Source organism: Buceros rhinoceros, unplaced genomic scaffold, assembly GCF_000710305.1.
Source record: "Buceros rhinoceros silvestris isolate BGI_N320 unplaced genomic scaffold, ASM71030v1 scaffold17690, whole genome shotgun sequence".
NCBI classification, from domain to species: domain Eukaryota; kingdom Metazoa; phylum Chordata; class Aves; order Bucerotiformes; family Bucerotidae; genus Buceros; species Buceros rhinoceros.
This window is the reverse complement of record NW_010388125.1, coordinates 545-19,888: the sequence shown is the minus strand read 5'-3', so window position 1 is coordinate 19,888 and position 19,344 is coordinate 545. Positions and strand designations below refer to the sequence as shown.

Genomic DNA, 19,344 nt, shown 5'->3' with positions numbered 1-19,344 from the left:
CAAATGTTATAAAGAAGGCAAGGCAAAGAGCAAGTCTGCACAAAAGATATGCTTGAAGAGAAATACAACCAGATTCCTCAGAAAATTATTACCTGCAAAATGACGATTGTTAAAGTACAAAGCTAAGGGTGTTTGAAGATTTTTTAAGCAATTTGGTTCCCAATGGAATATTCAGCAACTTATTTACACAAGTACCAGTCCAAGAGAGTGAAATGGCTGCTGCTTAAGGTATTTTAAAACCTAGCAATCATACATCTTCAAAAAAAGTAACTTCCATCATCATCTCTAGTCACAGTACTACCCCCACAAATAAAATTTTAAAAAGACTTAAAAAAAAATAATCAAACACTGTTTGAGGTAGACTATCACAGTCCAGAGCTTTACTGAGGTTTTAATGTCCAAGCTTGAAGTTACAGATGTCAAATAGACAAGGTTTCCCACTCTCTCCAGGTAAATTTCCAGCTGTGGAAATTTCCACCTGTGGAAAACAGCACTTCAGAAACAGCATACTATGAAAATATCCATGGGCTCAGACATTGTCTGGAACAGGGCTCTTCATCCACCCTCAAGATGGTTTCTAAGCAGCAAATCCAGATCATTAAAATTAACATGGCATTGTAGCCTAGTCAGCTCAGACTTGCTCTGAGTCAGGAGAACTCGCATTGATACAGTGTAACTCACTGCTGAAAACATTTTGATTAAAACATTTGTTTAAATGTTTTGAGAGGCAGGCCATTATTTCTACTCAGCAATAGAGAAAATGAAATCAATTAGTTTTGAAAGTTCACTTCTATTAAACCTTCGATCAAAAAATACAAGAGGAAACAAGCAATGTTAAGTCTCAGCAAGCTACTGCACCTCACTAGAAGTTGCAACATGCCGAAGTTTTACTACATACACTCCAAATTGTGAGGAGTAAAAACACAGGAGGCTCAGATGTAAGATGGAGTAGTAACCATTTAAGTTGCTATCTGTTAGACTAAATCACCTATGATGTTTCTCTTAAACATTCAGTAGAAATAAAATAAAATAACAAAACACAGGAGTAAACTATTGTTTCCCAGATTTGGCTAAAAAAGTTTGAAGTGAAAAACCACCATCTTTACTAAATCAAAGTTTATTTCCTCTTTCAAATGTTAGTATAGCAGAATGGCAATCCTAAACACAAAAAAACAATCCCATTGTATATTTACAGTGGTCAGTAACTCAGTATGGACTGAGGAAGAAAAAAACATTTCAAGAAAAGAATTAGACTTCCTGATGGTAAAGATTGGAGCTAAATTCAAGTCACGTATCTATTAAGAGAAAAAGAAGTTTATTTTACCTTACAAAAATTTGAGTCTTTACTGGACAACTGCATGTAGATTCACTTTACCTCTTTGAAGCACTACAAATCTCAAAGTGCTCTGCTTGCAAAGTAACCCAACTTCTTTTGCCACAAGGGACTACTTTCACTTTTGGGGGTACTCTGCTGGATAAAAAACTAGCTGGATGGTCAGGCCCAACAAGTGCTGGTGAATGGAGTTCAATCCAGTTGGTAGGTAGTAACCAATGGTGTTCCCCAGGGCTCAGTATTGGAGCCAATTCTCTTTAATATCCTTATCAATGATCTAGACAAGGGGACCAAGTGCACCCTCAGTAAGTTCACAGATGACACCAAGTTGGACAGGTGTGTCAATCTGCTTGAAGGTAGGAAGGGTCTACAGAGGAATCTGGACAGGCTGGATCGATGGGCTGAGGCCAGTGGTATGAGATTCAATAAGGTCAAAAGCCAGGTTCTGCACTTGGGTCACAACAATCCCCTGCAACGCTACAGGCTTGGGAAGAGTAGCTGGAAAGCCGCCCAGCACAAAAGCACCTGAAGGGCTGAATATGAGCCAGCAGTATACCCAGATGGCTAAGAAGGACAACAGCATCCTGGCTTGAATCAGAAACAGCGTGGCCAACAGGACAAGGGAAGCGATCGTGCCCCTGTACTCAGCACTGGTGAGGCCACACCTTGAGTACTTTGTTCAGTTTTGGCCGTTCACTCCAAGAAGGACATTGAGGTGCTGGAGCATGTCCAGAGAAGGGCAACAAAGCTGGTGAAGGGCCGAGAGCACAAGTCTTACAAAGAGTGGCTGAGAGAACTGGGGTTGTTCAGCCTGCAGAAAAGGAGACTTGAGAGACCTCATTACTCTCTACAACTACCTGAAAGGATGTTGTAGCAATGTGGGGATCAGTCTCTTCTCCCAGGTAGCAAGTGATAGGACAAGAGGTAACAGCCTTAAGCCACACCAGGGGATGTTTAGGCTGAATATTAGGAAAAATTTATTTACAGAGAGGGTTGTAAAGCATTGAAACAGGCTGCCTAGGGAAGTGGCGAAGTCACCATTCCTGGAGGTAATTAAAAGAGGTAGGTGTAGTGCTTAGGGCCATGGCTTTGTGGTGACTTGGTAGTGCAGGGTGAACAGTTTTACTTGATCTTAAAGGTCTCTTCAAACCAAAACAATTCTGTGATTCTATGACTATTAAAAAAACCCCCAATTGATAAGCTAGCTCTGCAACCTGAAGTACAATTACTACTCATTTTTCATCATTAACACCCATGTTTCCCAAATTCAGCCTCCAGGAAAGGCTGAAAGTACACTGTTTAATGAAGAATCACGTAGAAAACACTCCACACATTCTGAGTTTACTCAGAAGTTTTCAAATTCACTGTGTGGTAACAAAGCTACACAGTCAGCGCAAAGGAATACTTCAAGAGACTCAAGCCTTAGCCATCCTCCCCAGCTGCATACATGCACAAGCTCAGTCCTCTTGAAGCAAAGGAGGAGGAGTGAAGAGTTAAATCATTCAACCCCAAACCACCCAAGATGGTCTCTTCCAGGATCGATATATTCTGGGAAACTATTAATGGCAAATAGCTACAATTAACTCTGCCAGAAGCAGCACTACACAGAAGCATACTCGAAAACTGTAAAAGTGTTTTTGAAGAATCATTTAGTAAGAAAATCAGTCATGTACAGACACTGAAAATTGCATATGTTTAAGTACAGACTAACTATATTTTGAAAGATAAGCAGAGATTATATCCATTTAAACAAATAATTGCCAATAATTCAAAATAGCAACTATAAAAGTAGCAACGTCTTCATATAATCTCCTCAAATACAAGTGAAAAAAGGAACATTAACTAGCAGCCTGTTGTACAAACCCAAGATGAAGTCTGTTTTACCAAAATCCATCACAGACTGATACATTCAAGTCAAACATCAAAAATAGCATGCTGAATGGTATTTATTAGCAGCCCTTCCAAAAAAGATATTACCAGAGATGTAACATACCAAGTGTACTGACCAATAAGACTATCAAATATTGTTAAAAGTTCTTATTAGGTGCTGAAAATAATTTATAACGATGCAGTATTACTCATGCAGAACACACTTACACTGATCATCTTTAAAGATTCTCCATTAATACACTAACAAGTTTCCCACCCGAGTTTAACTGCATCAGCCTAAATTAAGTACTTTTGTATAATTTACAATTATATGCTTTTAATGTACTATAGCAGGCAACGAGGTTCAGAATACAAAGAATTCTCTACTTTTGGCAGGGGGGTGGTAGGAAAAGCTACGCGGACAAACTACGCTCAAGTGTTTTACCTGTTTTGTAACTGAAATCAGCTCGTTTCAAGTTTGCCACTAAATACAATTTCAGGAATATTTTGCAAGAACAATCTTTTTGAATAAGATTCCTTGCAGCAGATGAGACCATATTCCTAAAATTGCCAATCCACTACTCTTTAGATTAGAACAGCAAGCATTAGTAGCATCTCCTTTGTCAAGCTGGATACAACTACCGTAATAGCATGCTACAACATTTCAAGAATAGCACAAAGTAGTTTTTCCCCTTTGAAACTTACTCAAAGCTATTGTTTTCTGAACTTGCCCAACACTGTTCTACTTGCAACAGTAACCTACACCACAGACAAAACAGTGAAGGCAGAGAACATTATTAGGTCACAGAATGATTACCACACAAGTTTTCATGCCAGCTTCCTTGTTGTTAAAACTCACCACTACACCACACCACCACTCTTGGATTTATGATTTATCATGCCATAGGAACTGTTTCATCAACTGTTGAAGCATTTGCTAAGTTTTGCTTAAAGCAGTAAAGTCTATTTCCTTCCTAACATACCACAGAAGCTGAGAAAATTTTAAGTTGTGTTTATAAAAATAATGTGAAGAACTAAGCTGAAATCAAGAAGTTTGTGCAACCATACTATTAACACTTCATACTTAAGGAATTCTTGCCTCTAACAGGAGGCAGCCAGGCTAAGAGCACAGGAGCCACCACAGTGATTCAAGCCAGAGGTCCATGCAGACCAAAATTGCCTCCTACAACAGCAATCAACATTATTTAAGGAAGCACACAAAAGTGGCCACTTTTTTGCAGCATATTCCCTTTCCACTCCCAAGCCAAACCCTCCTAAATAGACTAGGTATGTTAGAGAAGCACTCCCCATCTAGTCCCTTCCCCTCCCAAATGCATCAGTATGGCCTGCCAACACCATCTCCCACACCCATAAATACTAGAATTTCACTCTTTATTATATTCAAACTAAAAACTGCTTTTTATTTCTTTTAAATCAGTCTAATAGTACTTTAGTGAATGTTCCCTAGTTTTTGCACCGCAAATTTGCTAAATGAGAGCTCAGCATGCATTTTAATCGTTGTCCTCTTGATTTTACAACCCATGATCATAGTTACCCCTTTCCCTTCTCTCTAAGCTGAAAAGACCAAGTACTGTTAATCCTCTCTTAAGACAGCCACTCCGTCCTCAATAATTCTGTTTTCCTGGTCTAAATCTGACACTTAAACTGCAGAAGCCAGGAAAACAATGGACAATGTAGACACACCACTGTTCTATGACAGCAAAATGATGCTTTTCTGTTCACCGTGCTCTTCTAAGTTTGTTGGGAGAATTGGCAACAAATCAATAAAGCTAAGTTTCAGCAGATGGTTCAAAGAAAACATATCCACTTATCCACCAATTTGAAGTTTTTACTGCTGTGATCTTTATGTTTCAAAAACCTATTTTAAACTGATCCTATTTATTTTTTATATATTACATATAACATAGTACATTAAATGTATTTCTAAATATATGTTACTATATCTAACACTATAAATATATGACACTAAGTATTATATATCAGCCTGAATTCAGACAGATGAATTACTATGAAGTTATACACAAAACTTATGAACTAAACATTTAAGTAGCTTTCTTGGAATTGAAGTAATGTCTCTCAAGTCTCTTCAGCCTGACTAGGAATTGATTTCCCACCCCCACCCACCCAGGTCAATCTCCAAAATAGAGGAAGACAACATTTGTAAAGGACAACCCAACTTTTGAGTTATGAAAGCCTGTATAGGCAACAACAAAAGACCTCCCTCCTCCTGATTTCAGACACCACCCTTTTTAAAAACAGTTTCACTAAGGTAACAGCTGAAGTCTGTAGGTATTCTGCCCAGGCCAGGGTGCACTAGACACAGATAAGTCAAGGTCACTTTTGAGCATTTAAGTGAAAACAGCCTGTCCATAACCTTAACAAAACAGCAAGGATCAACAACTTCTGTCTGCTGAAGCAAAATGCAGGCAGTTATTTCTCAGAGGAACTGGTGACAGTGATCACTTCCAGTGCTCACTATGTCAAGGCATATGTCAAGACCTTACCCTCGGGTGTAAGAGTCCTAGCAGCCTCTATTTTAGCTATTTTATAATTGATAAAACCCATGAAGACAATTTAAATGACTACCGTATACTCACTTTTAAACCACATACCAATACACTTCTGGTCCCTTTGGAATTGTAATTTCAGTTACTAAAAATGAGGTAGCTTTAGATAAATGCTGCAAACACAAGTCAGTTCTGCTGCAAAGTAAGGGACCAGATACCAACGCATTCAAATAGTTGGATCACTTAGCTCTCCAACTATAGCTATTCACCAGCTGTGACACGTATGTACTCGCAGTTCTGAAGTTTTTATTCCTGTATAGTATTTACAAACTGCTGTAACAAGGACTTTGACAGCTTTTAGCACTAATACTACACTGAATGTGTTACAGGTACCCTTCCTGCATTAAAAGACATGTTTTTACTAAGTTTTAGTCAGTTTATCTGTAGGAAACTATGGGAGGTAAAAGAGGCTGCACAAGTGTCATCAAAAAACCCGACAAATGCTCTATTAGTTATTCACCACAAGACTATCACAAAGCACTGAAACTGCTTCCGGTTATATGACAAAATGCAAAACTGCAGTTCCTAAGTATGTTTCAACCAGACTTTACTGTTAGCACCTTCTGATGTGCTGCTTCTCCCACTGGGAATTGCCAGGAGAAAGAACAGAACATCAAAAGTCAGGGAAGTTTGCTCAGGAAATACCACCTCCTCCCCACTTCTTTTTTTTCCTTACCCGGAAGAGCATTTATTTGATCTGGAAATTATTGGCAGAATGTGCATATGGGAAAAAAAAAGACTAAACAGAAACAAAATCCAATAAAATGACAGTTTAATCTGCCATAGTTCATGAGTTTACTAGTTTGTCCTTTGCTACTCAAGTAAGAAGAGGCAACATTATAAGACATTCTGCCTCTTTCTCACAGCATCCTTTAAAGCATGTATAAATCCCCTTCTTCGTACTCTTTTTACTATCCCTTTGACTGTTAACATAATTTTGACTATATTCACAGTACTTCCATGGGCAATGTCTGAAAGAAAATCACGGGTAATGTCTGTCAAGTCTTAGGCAGACAGACACATTAAAAAGTGGTTTTGGACTTGGCTTTGTTCTTGTTTTTTTTTTTTTCCTGAACTGGAAGATAGAGAAATAAGTACAAAACAAGTTTAAGAAAATTACAGTATTCTTTGTGAGTGGCTCTTATTGAACACTATTTTCTTCAGCCAGCAGCCCTTATGAAAACATTGGGCCTTTACGAACAAGACTGTGCATTTCAAAGAGTTAGGCTACTCGATCTCTTTTTTTCCAGGTTAGTAACTCGCCAGGATTTCTTTCCAGAGTGTTATGTTTCCCATGTAATTATTTTAAAGAATGAGGGGATACTCACCATGCCAACAAGAAATTGCATTATATTTAGTCATTTAAATGGCAGTTTATTTGGGACTATTTTTGGGCACTTTCTTTTTTACCTGACACTTAAGGGTGGCTGTGAAGCTAGTATGACTGCACCAGTTTACCGCACAAGCTTGGAACACATATAAAAGAAAATACCAGGTAAGTTATTGCTCTGCAGCCTATTCTGCATATTAATATGCATCACTAAAGCTTAGTAACTGTACTTCTAATATCAACACTACAAAGTTCAGCCAAGAATGTTTTCCAACTGTGAAGATGAACATCTGCTCTGTTTAACAAGGTAGTAAGACTGGGTAGAGCATATGCTTAAAAAAATACAGGCATGTTAATCTTATAAAATTAACATGAAGTGATCACAAAAAATTAGAATTCTATTCTTTTTCTCTAATGTGCAAGTAGGAAAAATGCAAATTGCTTTTGTCCATCTGCTGCTGCTGAGTACAAGTTGGTGTAACCAGGTGGGAAAAAGACAGGACCTTCAGTAAAAAAGGTTATCAAAAACATTGGCTACCAGCTGGATGACCTCTTGAAATGTTAAATACATTATCTTAACACGAATCAAAGATTTAATAATGTTAAACACATACAGAGTACCAGCCTGGCAGCAACTTCAAGAGGCTAAGCGCAATGCAAACTCCTGCTTGAAATGACATGAATCACATAAAATAGTAGCTTGCTAAGCAGAAATACAGAGGCCTTGCTTCCTTTGGATCTGCACCCTTTTAGTTCCCCGGTTTCCAAAATTAAAACAGCTTCTGTAAAACATTTCACAAAAGTATGGGAGCAGGAAAACAATCAATTCTTGGAGAATCCATGGCAGATACCTCAAAGAGTGAGTTTGGTCTACAGCCAAACTTTTTGGTGGAGAACCTAACCTCTTCTCTCCACCAGTACTGCCCTTATGAACACTGTCTGGTTTGAATGGGACAGGCTAAGACTTATTATGGACATGGAATCAAATGATTCTGTGAGATTCAGTAAAATGAATAAAGTACCCTTTAGATACTCCTATCAAACTAAACTTCTTTATATACCAGTGATCAGGTAGTTGATTTTGCAAACTGCCACACTTCAGACTGCACATTTTCCAAGTATTACAAGAAAAGCATCATTGTTATGAAAAACTTTAGTTTTATGTTTTAATAAAATCAACCAGCCTAATGAAGCTCAATCAGCCTAACCTAGCATTACTGAAAGCATTTATCTTGCACTTTGCTTTCTGTACTAGCAAACACACATTTCAAGTTCCACCTATTTTCACTATCCTTGACACTTCAGATAAAATTCAATGCAAATGAAAAATCTGTAGGTACAGAACCACTGATTTGGAGTAGAAGCACTATGGACAAATGACTAGAGAAGATCTATTCCTGAACTTCAGGGAAAAAATATTAATAAAATATTAAAATCAATATTAATTCAGCAATTGATACAGCTGCCTTGATACAAGCACTATCAATAACTAAAATTGGGGGGGGGGGCTTGTTTCTTTTTTGTTTGGTTGGTTTGGGTTTTTTGGTAAGAGAAGTTTAGGAATTCAAAAATAGACGAAGTTTTTGCAGGAAATGCAAAGTTAGAACAAATCGTATGCAGACCAAGTTTCACAGATCTCAGACAAAAGCAGTTTCGGAATCTCTTACCAAAGAGAGATTTTAACTGCATGACAAAATGGTTCTCATTTGTGGCAGAGTCTTAAACTGAATATCAGTGTGTCAGATCTGCCTAAGTGATAGCCACAGAAAACATAATTTCACAAAAGCACTGTAAAAATCAAGATGAATTAGGATTAAGTGTGAGTCTCCAGGGGCTGACAGAATTGCTACATATTTCAAAAAAGTACTAAATAAGGAATTATACCACTTTAGCACAGTCCTCACTAGTGAAATATTTCCGTTTTAGCTATTTCCAAGACCTTCATTATTTTAAACTGTGCCTAAATTTAGCGATACAAATATCACTGCCAGATGTAAATTATGTCAAATAGTTTTTTGATAAACATGTAAGCTGTATTATAAAGTGTCTATGATAAAAGCACTGACAAAAAGGTCACCCAAGTTATCCTCAGCTGAATACAAAGAGGCTATACTTGATTAGCATTCAAGTAGCAATTATGGTAACGACTTAAACTTGTGGCTCAGCAAAACAAGGTAACTTCAAAAGCTGCTATGACAGCATAGCAGCAGTGGGTAAGCAACGTGCTTTCATATGTGGTTTCAGTTCACAAGTACCACAAACTTCTTCCTCAGGCTGGCAAACAAATAAATACACTTCATGTCAAAGAATTAGATGTCTGAAAAAGTAGAGTCTTGTCTACTTAACTGGATGTGTTTTGCAGGATTAAGAATCTGCATTTAAAAAAAAATTATAACCATCAGTTTGATAGTATGCTCCAGGATGGGCCACATCTAAAGTAGCAAGAAGAAAACACCCAAGAGATTAACAATACAGACCTACTGCAGTGTTAACTCTCTCAAAACTGCTAAGGACTATTTTTTCAAAATGTGAAATCTTTACCAGTACCCTAAAATTAAGGACAACGTAAACTGTTCCCAAAATCAACATCCTCCATTTTAAATTCACATAGAATACGATAATTTAGAAGCTTTACTCTTTTTCACTGAACTTCTACATAATACTACAAAAGCAGATGTGCTATGGGCACCCTGATAACACTGGTTTTTACTGTTCCATTAAACTGAGAAATGACAAACAGTTCTAGAAGAGCAACAGGAAATATTTAAAAAATAACAACTGATGGCACTTCTAGTCACCTTAAAGATAATGTGTAAGAATGCTTATCTTTGTCTTGTGAAACCTCTGTAAAAAGAGAGAACTGATGCAGTTAGAAAATTTCTGCTAAACAGGAAATTTTGTCAGGAAGGCTTTGCAATCTTGATTTGTGCTTTCAAGCTTTATCGCATCACAAATCATAAGCCGCTTCTACTTTTCCAGACATGACTTGACTGAAACAGCTCATTTCTTCTCCTGCAGCAATAATGCTACTGCAGTTCCAAAAGCCCTTCCACAATGACTGAGAAAGAATAAATCCAGCAAAATACCAAATAAGAGCCTAGTGAATTTGGGACTTCTGGTACAGTGCTCAGGCTGGGTCCCAGTCATCCAATTTCCTGTTACATTTTACCCTAACATCATCAGATCCATACCAACTCAGTGTTTCACAAATAACTAGGAGGTACAAGGAAACAGCCTATGCTAGTGCTATGGTAGCACCTCCAGTCTTGCAAACTTTGCCTGTTTCCCAGAGATATCTCCTTCCTTGAGCTCAGTACGACCCAGCAATTTTGAAGCTGCAAGGCTACATCCATTAGGCTTCTACTCTGTCAATAAAATACCTAGAGGGAAGAAAAGTTTTCATTCTGAAGTTCATTTTTGTAAATTACGGTATGAGATTAATACACTTTAAAACTTCAGGTATTTTTAAACAAAAGCAATAACTACTAAAAGCTGTTTGGTAGAATCATAACGTATATGCCTGTACTTCAAATCAAAGAACTGCTGCAGCACAGACTTATGTACAGCCACAGTCACTTTGACGTCCACCTGTTCCAGCATGGCCTTATCCATGGGCCACAACGCCTTCAGGAATATACCTACTCCAGCATCTCCTTACCCACAGCCACAGTCCCTCCAGGGATGTACTTGCTCTGCTGTGGGCTTATCCATGGCCACATGCTCTGAAGTGCTTCAGCATGACCTCACGCACAGCCACTGATGCTTCAACGTGTACCTTCTCCAGCATGGATTTATCCTTGGGTCACAATCCCTACAGACATATACCTGCTGCTGTGCAGACATAGCCACAGAGTATCCTGCTCTCATGGGGCCTCATCCACAGGTCTGAATCCCTTTGACTCAACTTCACACTGGAGTTTCAGCCTGTCTACTACAGCAGCACAGAAACAGCAGCAATGCCCTGACCATCTGCCAGCCTAGGCACATCGCCATTGCCATTATCAAAATGTTCCCAGGCACAGCAGAGTAAGATAAGCAGTACAGCAAGCAGTGAAAGCAAAAAGCAGCCACTAACAAACACTAGACTAATATACAGTGAGGCAAGCAAACCTCATGGCAAGCACGGAAGCCTATCAATAGCTAAACAGCAAAAGCAGCTATAAATCTGATCTAGCACATTGCAGTCAAATCTCTTGTTATCTTGAATCCTTCAAGCCCCACTCTGGGCACCAAAATTGCCTGTCATGGTTTAACCCCAGCCAGCAACTAAGCACCACACAGCTGCTTACTTGCCCTCTCCTGCAGCCAGGTGGGAGAGAGAATTAGAAAAGCAAAAGTAAGAAAACTTGTGGGTTGAGATAAAGACTGTTTAATAGATAAAGCAAGACCTGCCCATGCCAGCAAAGCACAAGGAATTCCTTCACCACTTCCCATGGGCAGGCAGGTGGGTGTTCAACCATCTCCAGGAAAGCAGGGCTCCATCATATAACAATTACTTGGGAAGACAAACACTGCAACTCTAAACATCCTCCACCCAGCTTTTAATTGCTGAGCATGATGCCATATGGTATGGAATATCCCTTTGGTCAGCTAGGGTCAGCTGTGCTGGTTGTGTCCCCTCTGGTTCCTTCTTGTGCACCCCCACCTAGTCACTGGTGGAGTGGTGTGAGAAGCAGAAAAGGCCTTGACTTTGTGTAAGCACTGCTCAGCAACAGCTAAAACGTCTCTGCGTTATCAACACTGTTTCCAGCACAAACCGAAAACATAACCTCATGCTAGCTACTGTGAAGAAAATGAATGCCACTCCAGCCAAAACAAGCACACCAAGTCTCTCAACAATGCAATCATGGATTTAAAAAAGTACACCATCCTATTTATTACGACAAGTTCAGTCAGTCATAGCTTTCTTTGTGTAGGGCTCTGTAAAAGTCCCTTCATTAAGTTATACATGTCATCATGGCATTTTGGCCTTTTTTCATTTCAGAATATCCAAACATAGTTAATTTTCTTCATTTAGGGTGTAGGGATTTTTTTACTGAAAGAAAGATTAAGAGCTAATGATACTCACATGAACTAAGTGCTGGCAGATCTGATAAGATATGGCAGTGTTAAAAGAAATGGAAGTGTGGTAAGATTAACGTATGTTTTAAGCAAAGCAGTTTTCCTGTTTAAACTACTCTGTGTAAACTGAGTGTCAAGGTAGACAATTAGCATTTTCATATTAACAGATAATCAGAGTCGCTGGCATGACACCACTGCAATATTTTCAGTAGTTTTACCGATGCCTTCTTCCCAAAACAGGAAGAGTAAAATAGCAGTTACAAAAAAACACCACATAAAACTTCAAGCTGATGTTTCTGTGAGGTGGGGGGTGACCCATCAGCCAGACTACCTTGCACTGTCTGACTGATCCAAACAAAAAGTCTTTTTCATGGATATAAGCACAAATTTCAAATGGAATTTTGTTAGAGCTTCACAGAATTCACTAAACTGTTTGAAATTTTTGGTATATGCCTACAGCAAATGCACTATCTACTGCTGAAAAGAAGGTGGGGGGAAAATGATCAGACACCGACATTCAAGACGATTGGTAACTTCAGGTATTTAATGACAGAATGATGAACAATCTAATTTTTCCTCTTCCTGGGAATGGCGTTTGCAACAGAAAAAACCCTGAATGATTAAAGAACCTATTCTGCTCAGGAATAGAGTCCTAGGCAGTTTTGGACGGTGTGAAAGGCACAACGCTTATTCAACAGGTACACCCTTTATTCTCAAGAATTTCTAGTGGAAATGGTCTTCCTTTTTAGAACTCCCTCCATCAAGAGAGACTGAGCTTCAAGCTTTAAATGAGTGTTTTTAAGGCATAAAGCACCAGTAAGATACTGCATTCATGCTGGCAGACAATCAAAATACATCTCATTTGATATACTGTCCTAGTTTTGCTATTGAGAAATTAAAGCACAAAAAACTGAAGAAACTTGTTTAAGATTGAGCAGTTAAACAGCAGGGAGCAGGAGAATTCTTTCAGTTTTTCTGCTTTAGCTTCAAAGCTTATTCCACCTCCAATAAAAGCAAACAAAAAAGCTCAGCCAACTATTAATTCCAGAGCCCTGTACAATTAGTAATTTAAAGTTCTCAGGAAACATCACCCTAGACATACAAATCCTGAAAAAGCCCATTCACCTTTCTCAGACATCTTTACAGTTCAAATGCTGCTCTGTTCATATCTCATTCAACTTCTAGAGGGACTTCTTAGCTAAAGAGTGAAAATAATGGACAGCATGGAAACAAGGCTATTACCTACGACTCTACACACTGCCAGGATATCACAGGGTGAAGTCTACCCAATTACACAGTTCAGGTAAGTTAAACCTAGAATAGATATACTCAAGTATAACTCATTAGAAGGTTTTGATATCTCCTAGGAAAAGAAAGCACAATCAACTGTGCACAAAACTTCCTAAAGACTATGGACTACGTGTCCTGCTCTAATGGTTCAGGTATGCACAGGAAAGAAGCAAAGCATAGATGAACTTCTAACTACTTGATACCTAACACATTTGGGACAGGAGATCAAAAGGTGAAAGCCACCCTGGTAACCGCTAAATCCCTTTAAGTATGGAGAAAGTCAAAGATATCAGCCTGCAGTGACAAATGAGGCCACCAGCAGCTTACACTCACCATTGCAGTTTGAAATCAATAGCAAGCTCAATTGCTTCTTGTGGGAAATGCATCTGCAAACATCTAGCACTGTGCAAAAGGGTGACCCTGAGGCAGAACTGCCACACACAAGAGCCAGGCAGGATTCAAACACCCGAAGCAGCTGGAATGAGTGTCATCTGATCAGCACCATGAACTCAGTGGAACAACTGGATCAGCACAAGCAGATGCGTGTGGGTGTATCAGAGAAATAAATTTAAGACCTTATGTCACTCAGCACTGTGCTTCTGCTCTTGTGCTGACCTCATCACTCAATCTCCCCTGAAATACAGGAAAGAGAATAAAATCGCTTAACTGTTTTCAACAGATCCTAATGTCAGGGAGAGGGTCACATCAGCTGGCTGTTCTACAGTCAAGGGTAGTGGGCCCAGCAGGTGACCTCTCTCCAAGGTTTGTATTCTAAGCTGTACACTTCGTAACTTTTCCTCACACACAGTAAAGGAGATGAGTTCTTGTCCATAGCTGAAAACAGAACAGAGCCTTTGTTATTAATTGTTTGAAATGTCTCTTTCTACGGAGGGCACAAAATACTTCTCTACTTAAGGATGATACCTGAGCAATATCAGTTTGTCTCAGAAACACTTGCTTTTAAGTCTCCCACCTAAATCAGAGTTAGAAATATTTCTAAGTAATTCTGGAAACGGAATCAAGATTTTTTTTTTTTAAAGGAATATAAAGGATACACTGCTTAAGTCAAGCTAGCGAATAATCCCAAACCATTACTCTGATGACTGATAAGGTTCAAGTTTTACACTAAAGCTCTCTCCTTGTAATATTTTCATGGAATTCTCTACTTCTTAAAACTGCAAGATCTAGAATGAGCACAGAATGGCAAAGTCCTGCCTTTGGCACACTAAGTCATCAACTCCACAATGCTATTGTATTTTAACCCATCAAGCCTATGATCTGGGATAAAATCCTAACAGAGTAGTAACTCCACTTCTAATCCAATAAGTGAAACAGGACACCTATAGCTTAGGTATCGCCATTTTCATAATTACTTGTGGATCCAGAGAATTCAATACAGTCTTGATGTTATTTAGTGTATTTATCAGTTAGAGATAAAGACAAAAGTCAGTGAACTCCCAAAATATTTGTATCCATAGATACCAGTTCTTCAGAAGAAGCTTTAGTTTGATTTTTACATGTCACCATATCAATACTAGTCATTACAAAGTTCTTCTAAAGAAGAATGAGATGGAAGCATGGTTAAGAAAACTCCTGCTCACATTAATCTGTTCTAATCAATGCTGGTTTTGAAGTTCAAATACTCAAATTGAAGACTGCTCCAATACCGAGAACATGTTCTGCAAAGGAGTTTGTTGATAAATGGTCCAAAGTCAATCAGGATTGTAATATTAATTCCTTCTCATATTAATAGAATCAAAGACAGGTTAGCTCATTCCTTGATTTAAAAACATTTTATCTATAATACCCTTTCTAAAAAAACCTTGCTTCACAACTCCTTATATCACTTACTTGCAATAAGAAAGAAGTGAAAACTTGACAAGACACACATATACTTGAAGATACAAGAACAACACTAAGACCCAGCTCCTGCCTGCTGGTAGGCAATGAAAGAAGCACTATCATTCCTTTACTTTTAAACTCGCACAGCACGAATGCAGAAGAACATGAGGATTGACTTCTCACACTTCTAGGGTTTACTTCGCAAAGAATACTGCCTCTCGAGTCTTTCCAGTCCTCCCTCGTTTCAATTAAAAACACTAACTCACTTTATTGCATCCTTGCACATAACTTATTGTTTGTAAAAACTTCAGCAGGTAAAGCATCCTGTAGGTCAACAAGCACTTTGATTGTGTTGTCTTTGAGCAACAGAATGAAACAAGAAATTTTTGCAAGTTTTACTCCTTCCCAAAAATTGCTTTTCAAATCAGTTCCACTAGGCAAGAGAGAGGAGGGTCTTACATTAGGAATGTACCCAATTCTATACTTTCTGCTTGCACTCCTGCACCCCGAACAGCAAGTAATCACAGGAGATGCAACATCTGCAGTGTTGTGGGTTTACAGGGCTTCTTCCAAGAATCAAGATCTGTATCAAGGTGCTGCAAAGCATATTAATTTTCATCAAGTTAGGGGAGCACCAACATTTCAGTCTCTGCATGCAACTTCTTCCCTTCTCTTAGGAAATATATTTTCTATCAATGTTGCTGCTTCCTCTCACCGTAACTGTTTCTTTCCTCACAATCTTGCAATACTTCCCTCTATTATTTAGAAAGCAATTCATACACTGTGAATTCACAGGTGTAGTCATGAATAAGTGCCAGCAAACAGGTTTTATCAAGCTATCATTACCCAAACTGCAACATCATGTTGCCCACAATTACAGCTGAGTTAAGTTCTAAACACGTGCATTTTGTTCTATCCTTTTGCTCCAACCCAAATCCTTACTTTTACATCTCTCATCTATTTTACCAATACAAAAGTAATTAACACCCCCCACCCCCCCCACACTTGCATTCTTCATTTAAATCAACTTTATCACCTTTTTAAAACCAAAATTTATGTAGTTAAGGGTAGTTTTAAATATGGCATGAAGAGAACTTGCATGGTCACTATTGTTATTCATACTTCAAGAGATATTGAGTGTTCATGATAGATACCATACAAGCTACTTCACTTCAGCCTCTTCTTAAAGCTTCAGATTTCATATTGAAGTTCTTGTTTTTCAACTTGTAAAAGACAACCCTCTTAAGGCAATTAACCTTACAGACAGAGCAGTGATGTTACAGAAGGAAACAAAAAAGGTCTACCTGCAGACTAACATAAGCAGCAAACAAAAAGATGAGATTTACCTGCAGTTTAAAGAAAGTTAAGTCAATTTTTTCTAGCAAGATACCCTAAGACTTCCCCAAAAAGGTCAGAGTTCAGTCAATTTCAGGACAACAAAGAATTCAATTCATTCTCTTCTGTTGAGAATATCTGGGCAATGGCAGTGTGGATTAAAGAACGTACAGGGCATCATCTTTTAAAAATAAAACTTTAAACACATATGTTGTTACGTGGCTTGGATAGTACCATATGGCTATGATACCATATGGCTATGAACATATGGGTAGTACACTTTTTCATGAATAAAAAGAAGCAGGGTTACTGGTGTTTTAATCCACAAATTCGTTCTGCTCATCTCAGTCACTTGGAAACTATCAGTGAGATACAATTCCTGTACCCTTTAGTGTCCCCAGTCGAAACCATCTTTTGGCACAGAAGCAGCAGCAGGTAACTACAGCATTACAAAGCTTATTTCAAGAACAAGACCAAAAAAATCCAAAACCCCACCAAGTAGTATAGAAATTTTCAATCCTAGAGGATAAGGCAGAACAACAAAACAGAGCTCAGCCCAAGTCTCTCTTTAGATTTGCAGTCAGCTGCTATAAACTGTCAGCACAATAGTAAGCATCTACAAAATGTTCATATTAACTTGAGATAATGGGCACTGAGCAGCCATACCTCACATCATTAACACAACTTGAACTGACACAAAGAATGACCAGAACAGCCAGGCCATCCACCAATAGAAAACAGAGGTTTTTTTCTCCCCTTCAGCATACCTGGTTCCCACCAGACTTCTGAGCAGTTCCAGCAGCTGAATCAAAACATCACTTGCATGAAACGCACTAAATCCACTTCAGAATATAAAAGGATACAGCCTCAGTGCGCCAGTCTGAGTCCCGATGGCCAGTATTTTCTGAACAGGATCAAATGCCAAGGCTGAAGGTTGATAGGGGAAACCATGGCGTACGGTCTAACAAGCCAGAGCATTGCAGTAATGATGGGTCAAGCAGCAGACCAAAAATAAACAGAATCAATATTGTATGTTAGGAAACAGGATTCAGTGTTAATCACAATTAAGAAAGGAACTACAAAGCATTTTAACAGAGAAAATCAGCTCTTACATGAACCAATTATAAAAGTTTTTTTAGTCATAATTATTCATTCATCCTTCATCATCAAGTAACAGTTACACTTAGAGAAACTTGATTGAAATCTTACATTTTTTCTGTAGGAAGACCATACAAAGCATTTTATTTTTTCATCTACCTCATTCTCCAAATAGTCTTACTTTCAGCTCTAACAAATGCACTAAACTATTAAAATCTGAGATGTTCCTAGTGAGTTTGGCAACAAAGCCAGACTTGTCCTTAGAACTATTACAAATTACTAGACCTGCTTTTCCAAGAATCACTTAAATTTCAATCCAGTAGGGCCCACATGACAGTGCAACCTCTTTCAGCATGTTGAGGGGGAAAAAAAAAAAAGCCCAAGCTCCACAGAACCAATCTCTCACCCTCTGCCTCCTTCCAATAGGAAAGAGCAGCACCCAAAATAGACAAACCAAACAAAGCAAAAAAAAAAAGCCCAAGCTCCACAGAACCAATCTCTCACCCTCTGCCTCCTTCCAATAGGAAAGAGCAGCACCCAAAATAGACAAACCAAACAAAGCAAAAAAAAAAAGCCCCCCAAAAAACCCACCACCAAAAGAAGACCTCGACCATGGGTTTGTTTCTTAATATGAAGCTACTGGCACATTTAGCTTTTTGGTTAGCCAAGACTAATTTGGTAACTGACCAAGCAACAACTCCCTTACAATTCTCAGGCTCCAATTAATCAGAACTGAGAACATAATTAAACTGTCATCTACTCTTATTTTCGTTATGAAGGTGCAAAACAGAAGAAACACAAATGCCAGCTTTTCCATTTCAAAATCTTTAGTTTAAAGCAGAGTTATTTTAGGATCTCATAAATGCATAGCAAACTTCTTCTGAAGTTACAGACATACCCCGCAACTCTCAGTATTTCACAGTGAATAAAATCTAACTGGTAACAGCTCTGTTCTTTTCATATCCTTTGTGAACAACTTGCAAAAGTGTCAGAATCGCCTGCAATACTAGATAAAACAAGAATGAGAATCCACAAACAAGCTCGCCCATATCAAGCTAGACCATGAGTGCATTGTAAAGACAAAGATGGGTATTGATATACAAATTAGTTTTTATTTCTCTTGCTCCAGCTGGTGGATTAATTCACTGCATCATTTTCTGAAGTGTGCATACACGAACTGCAGTTATTGTGTGAAGCACAAGCAAATAAAAACCCAGGAACTTTTCCTCTTGTCTCTAGAGAGGATTTGCAATAGCAGCATCGGCAACTTGGCAACACGCTGCAGCGAAACCACCACAAACGTCTACAGCCTTTATCAGACGCAAAGAAACAGGACAAATGCACTTCCAAATAATGCAGAGGGACAGATCCTCTGTCCTTCGGGCGCATTAGCAGAGACTTCTACTCAAATGCCGCGATAATCAGACCGCCACTACAGCTAGGTATCACTTCTTCCCCCAGCCATCCTACTCCTTCTACGAAGCCTTCACGAACACGGCCAATACCACACGCATGAAAAAGCCTAGAAAACGACAAACCTCGAACCTCTCCAGGAAAGATGACTACGGAAATCCAACAAGACCAGTACAGCTGCACCC

The 19,344-nt window shown here is 38.7% G+C and overlaps 1 protein-coding gene across 3 annotated transcripts in view; it reads right to left on the bottom strand.

The window, feature by feature from the left end:
- The window catches only part of STXBP5 (syntaxin binding protein 5 (tomosyn)), a 107,288-nt gene that overhangs the window by 87,446 nt on the left and 498 nt on the right, over positions 1 to 19,344 (bottom strand). For all 3 annotated transcript variants that reach the window (XM_010144997.1, XM_010145005.1, XM_010145012.1), the window contains exon 2: positions 17,512 to 17,609. In XM_010144997.1, the coding sequence (XP_010143299.1) occupies positions 17,512 to 17,609 (98 nt within the window). The remainder of the gene's footprint in view (positions 1 to 17,511; positions 17,610 to 19,344) is intronic.